The sequence below is a fragment of the Nycticebus coucang genome, chromosome 6, assembly GCF_027406575.1.
Source record: "Nycticebus coucang isolate mNycCou1 chromosome 6, mNycCou1.pri, whole genome shotgun sequence".
In the NCBI taxonomy this organism is placed as follows: domain Eukaryota; kingdom Metazoa; phylum Chordata; class Mammalia; order Primates; family Lorisidae; genus Nycticebus; species Nycticebus coucang.
In genome coordinates this window covers 29,751,742-29,764,513 of record NC_069785.1, presented here as the reverse complement: position 1 = coordinate 29,764,513, position 12,772 = coordinate 29,751,742, and the positions used below count along the sequence as shown (strand labels likewise).

Sequence of the window (12,772 nt, the reverse complement as noted above, 5' to 3'; positions counted from 1 at the left end):
CTGTGATGCCACAGCACTCTACCCAGGGCGATATTGTGAGCCTCTGTCTCAAAAAAAAAAAAGAAGAGAGAGTTGCTTCTCAGTATGTCTTTGCCACTGTGACTGTTCCTTCTTCGATCTTGGTGTAGCATGTTAGTGTGATCTCTTCAAGGTTGTTATGACTCCCCAAAAGCGTATGAGTCCCTTATGCCTCTGCGTATCCCCTACTGCCCCCACAACCTAGCACCATGCCTCATATGGAAAGGCTGACATTTAACAGCCCAGTGAGAGCCCTGAGAGTGGAGTGACTGTAAAAGGCCTAAAGCAAGAGTCAGGAGGAGGCAGGCCAGGAGCTGAGGAAGAAGGGTGGTTTAGCAGGATAAGGAGGTTGGAAACGGGCAAAGATAGTGCAGCTGGGGGAGTAAGTTTGGGTCACCTCTGCTGAGTGCAGGCCAAAAAGGCCAGGGAACATCCGTGCTGAAGAAGGTGGGCTGGGGAGGATTGGGGCCAGAGCTAGGGGAGGGATGAAAAGGAAAGCAGTACCAGGGTCAGGACTCAGCAGCATACTCCTACTCCCCTCCCATTTCCCCGGAGGCAGGCTGTCACACACTTGCCTGGACCTGTTAGTGATGGGAAGGAGTAGGGTGAGGGAGGGGCCACAGGAAGGCGCAAGATGAGCCCATTTTGTCCCTCCTGGTTCACGCCTCATGCTCTGCAAATGTGACAGGCACAGGATAGGAGTAGGCATCTCGCACACTGCTGCTTCACCTTTCAGCGTCACTAGGCCTCTCAGAGGACCCTAACCCAGTGTTTCCAGCTGAGTAAGTAGATCTGCTCATGCCACTTTACTCCCCACAGCCCACTTTTGCCCGAGGCTGTAGGAATGGGACTGGACAAAGAAGGAGAGGCCAAGCTAGAAGGGTGAGGGTGGAGATAGTGACAACCTGGAGTGTGAACATGGGCCTCTGGGAAGGACCATGGAGTGGGGGAGGTCAGCTGACTGGGAGGGATCTGGGTTCCAAGAACTTCTTTGAGTACTTTTGAGTGTAGGAATTCAAGGCTCCCAAATAGAGGAAAGGCAGGCTGCAGGAAAGTGGGGGGCGCAATCCTTTCCCGCTGGGGATCAGAGGTAATGTGGGCTTCTGCTCACCCCTGAACGCCCTCTGTGGCCCCTCCATTCTCCTGTAGGCCAAGAAGGATGTCGGTCTGCTACCGCCCCCCGGGGAATGAGACGCTGCTGAGCTGGAAGGCCTCACGGGCCACAGGCACGGCCTTCCTCCTGCTGGCGGCGCTGCTGGGGCTGCCGGGCAATGGCTTCGTAGTGTGGAGTTTGGCGGGCTGGCGGCCCGCACGGGGTCGGCCACTGGCGGCCACGCTCGTGCTGCACTTGGCGCTGGCCGATGGCGCGGTGCTGCTGCTCACGCCCCTCTTTGTGGTCTTCCTGATGGGGCAGGCCTGGCCCCTGGGCCAGGCGGGCTGCAAGGCGGTGTACTACGTGTGCGCGCTCAGCATGTACGCCAGCGTGTTGCTCACGGTCCTGCTCAGCCTGCAGCGCTGTCTCGCTGTCACCCGCCCCTTTCTGGCGCCCCGGCTGCGCAACCCGGCCCTGGCCCGCCGCCTCCTGCTGGCCGTCTGGCTGGCTGCGCTATTGCTGGCCATCCCAGCCGCTGTCTACCGCCACCTGTGGAGAGACCGCGTATGCCAGCTGTGCCACCCGTCGCCGACCCACGCCGCCGCCCACCTGGGCCTGGAGACGCTGACTGCCTTCGTGATTCCTTTTGGGCTGATGCTAGGCTGCTACAGTGTGACGCTGGCGCGGCTACGGGGCGCCCGCTGGGGCTCTGGGCGGCACGGGACGCGGGCAGGACGGTTGGTGAGCGCCATCGTGCTCGCCTTCGGCTTGCTCTGGGCCCCCTACCACGCCGTCAACCTTCTGCAGGCGGCAGCCGCTCTCGCCCCACCGGAAGGGGCCTTGGCGAGGCTTGGAGGGGCGGGCCAGGCGGCGCGGGCAGGAACCACGGCCTTGGCCTTCTTTAGTTCCAGCGTCAACCCGGTGCTTTACGTCTTCACTGCGGGGGATCTGCTGCCCCGGGCTGGCCCCCGTTTCCTTACACGGCTTTTTGAGGGCTCCGGGGAGGCCCGAGGGGGCGGTCGTTCTAGGGAGGGAACCATGGAACTCCGAACTACTCCTCAGCTAAAAGTGGTAGGGCTGGGCCGGGGCAATGGAGATCCTGGTGGGGGTATAGAGAGGGACAGTCAGGAATGGGACCCTTAAAACTGAGCCCTACAACTGGGTCTGTTCCTCCCTACCCCTTAGGTTGAGTATTTGAGGAACTTTCTCTGACTACAGTTTTGATCTGGCTGGGTAGGGTTGTTACACACCTGGGAAGGCCAAGTTCCTCCAGCCTGAGGGATTATGAGGGCTGTGATGGGCCATGTTAACTGACTGTAGTGTGCTTGAAGATTGGCATGTACCCATGTGCCAAGGCTGCGCACTTGTTGCCAATAACTATTATTGTGAAATACACCAGGAAGCCATAGATGATGGCTTAAGTGTGCTCCCTCTGGTAGTTCATCATGCCTGAGTTGTGCTGAAGACATCTAGTTCTTTGCTGGGTCAGGCCAGGCTGGGCGGTGCCAGCCTTCAGTGGCATCTTGCCCTGGCCTCCCCAGCCCAGGTGCCCTGATTCCCCCAGGCCAACCCATAGAATCATTCTGGAATTGAAGAGAAGAAAAGGAAGTGAAATCTAAAAAAAGAAAAAAGGAAAGAAAGCAAGCAGGAAGGAAAGGTGTGAGAGCTTGGATAAAGGGGTGAGACTCCTACTCTTGGGTCTGTAGGAGCCTCCCGCTGTGCTAGGAGAAAGTCAATCTGTGATGTTTGAAAGGAAGGTTTTCCTGGCTGTCTTGTGGTTGGTGCTGTGGAAGACAGGCACACAAGGAATGGACAGTGGTCTAGGGGTCCCGGGAGTCTGACCATCTGACCCATCCCCCAAGGCCACCTGACTTGAAAAGGAACCCAGAAGCACGTATTTGCTAATACCTGCTTCTTTCTCTTTTTTTCTCTCTGCTACGTCTTGATTCCTCCCAAGACTCTGCTAGCTAATCCTAACCCATTCCTTAATACTTCTCAGCCCTCACATTTTGGAATCTATCTCTAAGTTTAAAAACCGTTCTGGATCCTGACATGCTTGATTAAGGGATGTAGAATGGGATTCTTTTCAGGGAAGACCCATGTGCATATAAATCACTAAGGTGATAGGCTCATCCCACTTGGTTCAAGACTTTCCCAGTTTCTTTTTGTTGTTGCTGTTGTTTGTCTGTTTGTTTTGAGACAAAGTCTCACTTTGTCACCCTTGGTAGAGTGCTGTAGTGTCATAGCTCACAGCAACCTCAAACTCTTGGGCTCAAGTGATCCTCTTGCCTCAGGTTCCTAAATACCTGGGACTTTAGGCACCTCCCACAATGCTCAGCTATTTTTAGAGACAAGGTCTTGCTCTTGCCAAGGCTTGTCTCAAACTCCTGAGCTCAAGCAATCCACCTGTCTCGGTCTCCCAGAGTGCTAGGATTATAGGCATGAGCCACCATGACTGGCCTCAGTACTTTCCCAGTTTTTGCACTGAAAATCCCTCATCCCAAGATAGGGGTGGGGCCTTGGTGTGTGCCACACCTTCTGGGGGCAAGACATGATTGCAAGAGGGACTTTACCTAACAAATGCAATCAGTGTAACCTGGCTTATTGTACTCTCAGTGAATCCCCAACAATAAAAATAAATAAATAAATAAAAAGAAAAAAAGAAAATCCCTCATCCCAGCCCCATCAGTTCCCCTGCAAACTGAGATGGTTGGTCACTGAGTGAATACTTACCCTGATCATCATCCCAGGCTCTGCTTCAATGACACTTTATTCACACTCTCCCTAGAAGAGGCCAAGAGAGACCAAAGGAAATCCACTCCCAAGGGTTATGCCAAGGCACCAAAACTGGGATTTGAGTGTAGCTCTTAGCTAGCAGAGCAGGGTGTATGCTTAGAGTCCCCAGTCCTAAGGTGGGGAACAGCTTGAGAGAGAAGGTAAGGACAACTCTGTTTTTATCTGAAGGGGCCTCTGGTTGACCCTGAGCTCTAGGCTAGAAACTTCTGTCTTCAAACACGGATTGGAGGGGCTTCTTTCTGTACTTGTGTGCTGGGGCAGATGTTCCCTGACTTGCTCGGTTACATATTCTCTGTCTCACACCCTCTGTAATCAGAAACCCCTTCCTCATCTTTGCCTTCAGTTCTTTTTTTTGTTTGTTTGTTTGTGGCCAGGGCTGGGTTTGAACCCACCACCTCTGGCATATGGGATCGGCGCCCTACTGCTTGAGCCACAGGAGCCGCCCTGCCTTCAGTTCTTGCTGTGGCTTCAGCTCATTTCTTTTCATTATATTTTCTGCTTGACAGCTGCTGGGTCAATGTTGCTCTGGCTTTTCTCAAAAAGGAGGGCTCTGGAAAGGGTGAGCACCATCAGCAGATACCATTACACCCTGCATCTTTCCTGAGAATGAAGAGTTGAAAGGGAAGCAGGACGGCACATGGTCAAGTTGAAGGAAATCTTAAGTCCTAAGCTTCTATAGGAGACTTTAAGGAAAGGAGATGTCTCTCCATGCAGGGAAGCAGAAGGGTGACCCTTTGGGGTCTGTTTCTCTTTCCACATTGCTGGCTTTCCCTCTTGGCAGGTTGGGCATGAAGCATCATAACTCCTGAGTTGTCAGTCCTGCTCCTTATGCTCAGCCCAGCTTAGCTCAGTCTTGACCTCTGTGTGTCTAAAGGAGAATTGGACAGTAGGCTGTGAGAAGGTTGGAGAGAGGTGGCGCCAAGGCAAGCACAGGGAAAGTGGTTGGGAGAAAGGGAGAAAACATTGGAATTCTGTGTGATACCAAGGAGATCATTTGGATTTTGACTTCTACCAAAGAGTTTGGAGAATTGGTTGACCTGAATGGAACCAATCCCTTGAAGTAAAGAGCAGGATGGAAGGTGCTGGAAGATCACCTTATTCTGCCAAACTACATCACAGTACTGCTCTCCTTGGCATTTACTGACATACCCTCTTTAAGCCATAATGTTACCTAATCAGAATTTAGACCCAGAACCTAGTCACAGCTCTGACCTACACTTTCTATTAATATAAAAATTTACATTACTCACACCCACAAAATAAGGATACCAGTATTCTAGCCTCTTCATATGAACCCATTTCTGCTCTTTGGCTTCCTGCCCTCCTTCTCCTACTTCATTACAGATACAATTCATTACTCTGTTCAGTTCTCCGGTCTAGACCTGCGTCTTGAAGCCATGCCCCAGCCTACTCATTTCCCCCATCCCCTTCTGTCACTGCCCCTTCCTGGACTCTTCTCAGCTTGCCTCACCCTCCCAGAGTCCTCCTCCCCAGTGGTTTGCCTGGAACACAAAGACTTTTCCCCTCCTAGTGGAGGGGGGGGGTAGGGGTTTCAGCCCCACCCTCAGGAAGATGCGGCTTTGCCTCCCCTGCTCAGTAGTACTTCCTCTCTGGCTGACGGGGCTGACAGCATCCAGACCCTGGGCAGGATCCTGGCATTGGGACAGATCCAGGGATAGGCTACACCACTCTGCCCTGACCCTGGGATTGGCACCAGCTTCCAGCCAGTACCTGGCAAAGCTCATAAGTAAGTATCCTGAGAATGGTGGTGGGACAAGGTGCAGCCATGAGAGAAAGTCCAAAGGAATCTTGAAAAGAAGCTTGGCCAGTATAAAGAGTTGAGGGGATTCATCCTCCTCCACTAACTCCTCCCCATCACGGTTTTCCCCAGGCATATTTGGGGAGATGGGGAGAGTGGGTAGTGACTGGAGGAAATCAATGAGACTGAGGGGCTAAGGGCCTGATAGGAGATGGGAGCTAGCTTTTCAGGGGTGCAGTATTGGTGAAGGAAGCCTCCCAGATTGGTTATGAGCTTCAGGGTCTCCTAAGGAAAAGAGGCTGAAAGGGTCCGGAAATGCTGCTGCTGCTGCCACTGCACATTTTGCAATTGGGTCTGTGGGCAGGAAGGGGCCTCATGGCCCAGTTAGGAAACTAGTCTTTCTTTTTTTTTTGTGCATATTTGAGATTACTTCATTAAAATTAATTAAGCAGGTTCTTCTTTTGTAATGTGCACTTCAGATGTAATTTGCAGAACATTTGTGCCAGAGAGACTAGTGTAAGAGACGAAGACTTCCTATTTAATAAGCACTATTTTTCAAAAAACCAACTCCTTGCTTCATTAATTTTCTGAATGATTCTTTTGTTTTCAATTTCATTGATCTCTGATTTGATTTTGGATATTTCTTTTCTTCTACTGAGTTTAGGCTTAGATTGTTCTTCTTTTTCCAATTCCATAAGATGGCTTGTGAGATTGTTGATGCGCTCTCTTTCTGTTTTTCGAATGTAGGCATCTAAAGCGATGAATTTTCCTCTCAAAACTGCTTTTGCTATATCCCACAGGTTTTGGTAGCTTGTGTCTTCATTGCTGTTATGCTCAAGGAAGTTAATGATTTTCTGTTTTATTTCTTCCTGCACCCATCTGTTATTCAACAGAAAATTGTTTAATTTCCATGCCTTTGTGTGGGGTCGAGCTTTTTTTTTTGTGATTTTTTTGGCCGGGGCTCGGTTTGAACCCGCCACCTCCAGCATATGGGACTGGTGCCCTACTCCTTGAGCCACAGGCGCTGCCCTGGGGTCGAGCGTTTTTGTTAGAGTTGAGTTCCACCTTTAGTGCCTTATGGTCTGAGAAGATACAAGGTAAAATTTCAATTCTTTTGATTCTGTTGATATTTGTTTTGTGTCCCAGGATATGATCAATTTTAGAGAATGTTCCATGGGGTGATGAGAAGAATGTATATTCTTTATCTTTGGGATGGAGTGTTCTATATGCGTCTATCAAGCACAGTTGTTCTAGGGTCTCATTTAAATCTCTTATATCTTTGTTTAATTTCTGTTTAGAGGATCTGTCCAGCTCTGTAAGAGGAGTGTTAAGGTCCCCTGTTATTATGGTATTATCAGATATCATATTGCTCAGACTGAGTAAGGTCTGTTTCAAGAATCTGGGAGCATTTAAATTGGGTGCATAAATATTTAGAATTGAAACGTTTTCTTGTTGTATTTTTCTCTTGACCAATATAAAGTGACCATCTTTGTCTTTTTTTGACTTTAGTTGCTTTAAATCCACATGTATCTGAAAATAAGATTGCAACTCCTCTTTTCTTCTGAATTCCATTTGCCTGAAAAATTGTCTTCCAATCCTTGACTTGGAGCTTTAATTTGTTTTTTGAAGCCAGGTGTGTTTCTTGCAGACAGCAAATGGATGGCTTGTGTTTTTTAATCCAGTCAGCCAATCTATGTCTCTTCAGTGGGGAATTCAAGCCATTAACATTTATTGAGATAATTGATAAGTGTGGTAGTATTCTATTCGTCTTATTTTGTGAGAGTCCATTGCTTAGTTTTATCTTTTGCATCAGTGTGGAGGTTAGGTTCTGTCCTTTAATTTCTGAGTTCTTACTTTGCTGCTGATCCATTGTGGTGGTCAGTGTGCAGAACGGGTTGAAGTATTTCCTGTAGAGCTGGTCTTGTGGCGAATTTCCTCAATGTTTGTATATCCGTAAATGATTTGATTTCTCCGTCAATTTTGAAGCTTAGCTTAGCAGGGTACAGAATTCTGGGCTGGAAATTGTTCTGTTTAAGTAGATTAAAGGTAGATGACCATTGTCTTCTTGCTTGGAAAGTTTCATTAGAGAAGTCTGCGGTCACTCTGATGGATTTGCCCCTGTAGGTCAACTGGCGCTTACTCCTGGCAGCTTGCAGAATCTTTTCTTTTGTCTTGACTTTGGACAGGTTCATCACAATGTGTCTTGGAGAAGCTCGGTTAGAATTGAGGCGACCTGGGGTCCGATATCCCTCTGAAAGCAGTGTGTCAGAATCTTTTTTTTTTTTTTTTTTTAATTTGGCTGGGGCTGGGTTTGAACCCGCCACCTCCGGCATATGGGACCGGCGCCCTACCCGCTGAGCCACAGGCACCGCCCAGTGTGTCAGAATCTTTGGTGATATTTGGGAAATTTTCTTTTATAATATTCTCTAGTATGGCTTCCATTCCTCTGGGGCATTCTTCTTCCCCTTCTGGGATTCCTATAACTCGTATGTTGGAATGCTTCATAAAGTCCCATAATTCTGACAGTGAACGTTCTGTTTTCTCTCTCTTCTTTTCTGCCTCTTTTACTATCTGAGTTATCTCAAGAACTTTGTCTTCTACCTCTGAAATTCTTTCTTCTGCATGGTCTAACCTGTTGCTGATACTTTCCATTGCATCTTTAAGTTTCCTAATTGACTGTTTCAGTTCCTTCAGTTCTGCTATATCCTTTTTATAGTCTTCATATCGTTGATCTCTTATTTGATTCGGTTTTTGGATTTCCTTTTGGTTATTTTCCACTTTATTAGCAGTTTCCTTTATTGTTTCAATCATTTCTTTTATTGTTTTCAACATGTGCATTCTAAATTCCCTTTCTGTCATTCCTAACATTTCTTTATAGGTGGAATCCTCTGCAGTAACTACCTCATGGTCCCTTGGCGGGCTTGTTCTGGACTGGTTCTTCATGTTGCCTGGAGTTTTCTGCTGATTCTTCCTCATGAGTGATTTCTTTTATCTGTTTCCTTGCCCTAATTTTCCTTTCACTTCCTCTTGCTCTTTAAGTTCTCATGCCTGTGGACTAAGGTTTTGAGGAGTCCTTTTGGTACAGGACCAGAAGGGTGAGAAGGTTGATGAGCAAGAAAGGCATGAAAGAAAGGAGGACCGAGTGAAAAGAAAAATGAAATAGAGAAAGGAGAGGGGGTGGGTAAAAGGAATATTGACAAAAAGAAGAGAGGCACAGAAAGAGGGAGACAGGGTAATATAGGTGTACAGTAGGGTACTTTGACACAACCTTAAAAAAAACCCACCTTCTGGGGGTGCCCAGTTGGGTGGTTCCCTTGAGGTCAGCAGCTCTTTGCTAACCTGATCAGACACAGTACCCCACCTCCACCAAGTAGAGAGGAAAGACAAAAATGCTATAAATCAAACCAAAACAAGCAAACAGAAAACTTTACGGGATAAAATTGGGTGAAAAACCAAATAATAGCAGTAGAAACACTAGCAAAAATGAAGTTCTAGGTATTGAAAAAGGCAGCAATGGGAAATTATAATTAAACTAGAAAAATTGAGAAAAAAAAGATCTGTACAGAAGAGGTTGAAATTAAAAAACAAAACAACATCAACAACATCAAAATAAACCAAAAAAACAACCAAAAAAAACCCAAAACAAAACAAAACAAAAAAACACAACCAAAAACAAAGCAGTATGTATATGTTTTTGAATATTGTCTGGGCAACACGTGGTCTTCTGGGGTATGAGATGTTAATCACAGTTCTGATACAACTGGAGGCTGCTGATTTCTCAAACCCCAGCAGGTAGACACCCTAAATCTCTCTTCAGCCCACTTAAAAGGCACTTTGAACTTATATACTTGCTGAGCAGAAGCTTTCCCAGGAAAGTGCTTGTGGCTGGAATCACTGCTGAAGTGGCTATCCACTTACCCAGTGTGCCAAAACCGGTCTCACTCTGCCCCTGAGGGTTAGGGCTGCAAGGCGGCTCAGACCCCACCCTTAGGCTACTCAGTTGCTAGGTTACCAGCTCCCACCCGATTCTAGCTCTGCGACCCTGAGGGTGGAGCTTGCCGGGGCAGATCACTCAGAATCGCCCCCTGTGGCCCATAGCCAAACACTATTAGCTCCATCTGGCTCAGCAGCTCAGACTGGGGCCCTAGACAATGGCCAAAGTTCTCCGCACTCCTGCTCAGGCTCTCCCCAAGGCAGTTCAACTGAGTGCCAAGTCCAAAGACACCAAAACAGTTCACAGGTAAGGCTTTTCCGGTTTGCAGTCTCGCTGCTACTGAACTTACAGTTGTGGGCGGGTTTAGACGGATTGAACACACGCGACCACTTGCCCTTTTTCCACTGTTTTGGTCCTCCTCTTGGGGTCCAGAAGTCTCCTGCTGACTCCCTGTATCCTCACAGGGGTGATGATAGGCAGATCCCACCAGCCAGAGATGCCTGGAGTCCTATCTCCCCAGACTCATGGTGCCCAGATGCAAGGAAGCTGTTACTCCCCGCCATCTTGCTCTCCAGGAAACTAGTCTTTCTACTACTTAACACAGGGGGTGATGGAGGTAGTATATTTCCAAGCCTCTGATGCTGCAGATCTTGGAGATAGATCAGAGGTCTCAGATCAGGTGTGTCCAGGTTGTCAAGAAACTCTTGATTGACTACCCTCATGCACCCTTGCTCCCCAGGACCTTTCAATGGCTACAAACACTACATCCCCTGCAGCATCCTCCTCACTAAGTGTCAAGTTCATCTCTCTTCTGGCTATCACTCTACTGTCAGTGGCACTGGCTGTGGGGCTTCCTGGCAACAGCTTTGTGGTGTGGAGCATCCTGACAAGGCTGCGGAAGCGTTCTGTCACCGCCTTGCTGGTACTGAACCTGGCCCTGGCCGACCTGGCCGTATTGCTCACTGCTCCCTTTTTCCTCCACTTCCTGGCTCAAGGCACCTGGAGGTTTGGAGTGGCTGGCTGCTGCCTGTGTCACTATATCTGCGGAGTTAGCATGTATGCCAGCGTCCTGCTCATCACAGCCATGAGTCTGGACCGCTCGCTGGCGGTGGCCCGCCCCTTTGTGTCTCAGAAGCTTCGCACCAAGACAATTGCCAGGCGGGTGCTGGCAGGTATCTGGGTGATGTCCTTCCTGATGGCCACGCCCGTCCTCAGGTACCGCAGGGTGATCTTGGCATCGAACAACAGGAGCCTGGTGTGCTCTTTGAAGTACACTAGCGAGGACCAAAGGGCCTTCCATCTACTCTTCGAGGCCATCACGGGCTTCCTGCTGCCCTTCCTGGCGGTAGTGGCTAGCTACTCCGACATTGGGCGCCGGCTGCAGGCCCGGCGCTTCCACCGCAGCCGCCGCACCGGCCGCCTGGTGGCGCTCATCATCCTGGCCTTCGCCGCCTTCTGGCTGCCCTACCACGTGGTGAACTTGGCCAAGGCCGGCCGCGCGCTGGCTGGCCAGCCCGCCGGGTCCGGGCCCGCGGGGCAGCGGCTGAGCCTGGCCCGCCAGGTGCTCATTGCGCTTGCCTTCCTGAGCAGCAGCGTGAACCCTGTGCTGTACGCGTGCGCTGGCGGCGGCCTGCTGCGCTCGGCCGGCGTGGGCTTCGTCGCCAAGCTGCTGGAGGGCACAGGGTCGGAGGCATCCAGCACCCGACGCGGAGGCACCCTGGGCCACACTGTGAGAGTTGCGGCTGCTGCCGCTTCTCCAGAGCCCGAACCCATGGAGGGAAGCGAACTGAGCTAGGACTGGAAAGGACGCTTGCTTTTCTCCCAGCCCAGTGACCCTGCGCTGGGCTGACACAGTTCTGTAGACGGAAGAGGAACAGGAGCGTGGGAGAGAGGGGTGGAGCTGAGGAAGACAGAGGGATGGGGCGTGGGAGGACAGAGTGAGAGCTGTGCTCCAGCCTGGCTCCTGCTGCAGCTTTTTCATTCAAACTAAGTCTGAAATCGAGTCAGCCCTGAATGTGGGCAAGTTTTATAGGCCACTGGGTATTTGCAGGCGCCTAGAAGAAGTTCCTCTCAGTAGGGAGAATCACACCCTTTAGTTCCCCATGATTTACAATTGTGGAAGAGATGCAGAGTCAGAAACCGCCTACCTCAAAATCGATCATACTTGGAAAAACAGTTTACAGAATCCTAAAGGAGCTTGTCTAGGAAGACCACCCACGTAGGATTATCACTCCAGACTCTGTGACTCACTGGGTCTTCAGAGAAAACCCTGCTTTGAACAGTCTTCCCTGAAGCCTGTGATAAATATCCTTGTTAACATGACTCCAACTTCCTGCCCATAATCTTCCTCTTTTCAGGCAGGGATGGGGAACCTGTGGCCTTCTGATGTCAAGATTGTTCTTTTTTAAACATCAAAGGAATCAAGAAAAGCTTCATCTTTCTCTGCTGCACCCTTTTAATAAAAGAATTTGTTCCGTAAAATTTAGATTCAGTCAAAAGACCTCACTTAAGGCTTTACCTTTCTTCTCTTCGTTTGGCAAGGCTTCACTTGAGAACCAAGTCACCATATCTTATCCCCTGCACATCAGTATCTGCCAATCCCTACAACACACCCTGGCAGAGGCTGGGGCTTAGGGCCCTCTGTGGCCATGGGCATCCCTGGGAAACAAAGATACCTATAGGAGAAGGATGAGTTATTATTTCCTAGTGATGACTGTTACTTTAGAGAACCTTGGCTCAGCTATGTTCTGACAAATTTTAGGAAGATGGCAGTAGTAGTGGCAGCAGCGTGCTTTTTGAATCTTTCCCATAAAAACATGAAAGACCCAAACCAGAGATCCATGTGCAACATTTGCAACAAAGCTAGGATGTCAAGATATCGCCCAGGTTCCAAAATATGAGTTCATGAGAGTGAAGCATCGATGCTTCAAGACTCACTTAATATATCAGCATCAGTGCAGAAAGATGCAAAAGGAAGCAGGGACGCAAAACACCCAGCAGGTGTTCTCTGATGGGCCTGAGGACAAGAGAACCCAGCCGTCTATAGGTCCTCACTGGAAAGCATGGTGAGCCAATCTGAGAATCCCAGCTGAAACTGGGAGGGACCTTACAGATTATTTTCCAGGCCTCTTGCCCATTCAGCATAGTAACACTTATTTAGTGTTTGTTGAAT

General features: G+C 49.3%; 2 protein-coding genes across 2 annotated transcripts; both read left to right on the top strand.

The window, feature by feature from the left end:
- The first annotated feature begins 204 nt into the window (after positions 1-204).
- On the top strand, positions 205-2,537 carry LTB4R2 (leukotriene B4 receptor 2). Its single transcript, XM_053593541.1, has 2 exons — positions 205-800; positions 1,168-2,537. Exon 2 carries the CDS (start codon positions 1,178-1,180, stop codon positions 2,252-2,254), a length of 1,077 nt encoding a protein of 358 aa, XP_053449516.1. The 5' UTR covers positions 205-800; positions 1,168-1,177; the 3' UTR covers positions 2,255-2,537.
- A 2,268-nt stretch (positions 2,538-4,805) lies between these two features.
- On the top strand, positions 4,806-12,081 carry LTB4R (leukotriene B4 receptor). The gene is made up of 2 exons (XM_053593540.1): positions 4,806-5,654; positions 10,340-12,081. The coding sequence occupies exon 2, from the start codon at positions 10,349-10,351 to the stop codon at positions 11,393-11,395; it is 1,047 nt and encodes a 348-aa protein (XP_053449515.1). The 5' UTR covers positions 4,806-5,654; positions 10,340-10,348; the 3' UTR covers positions 11,396-12,081.
- Positions 12,082-12,772: the final 691 nt, after the last annotated feature.

Excerpts from the sequence above, each read along its gene's own strand:
- LTB4R2 (XM_053593541.1), top strand. The coding sequence starts at position 1,178 with ATGTCGGTCTGCTACCGCCCCCCGGGGAATGAGACGCTGCTGAGCTGG.
- LTB4R (XM_053593540.1), top strand. The coding sequence starts at position 10,349 with ATGGCTACAAACACTACATCCCCTGCAGCATCCTCCTCACTAAGTGTC.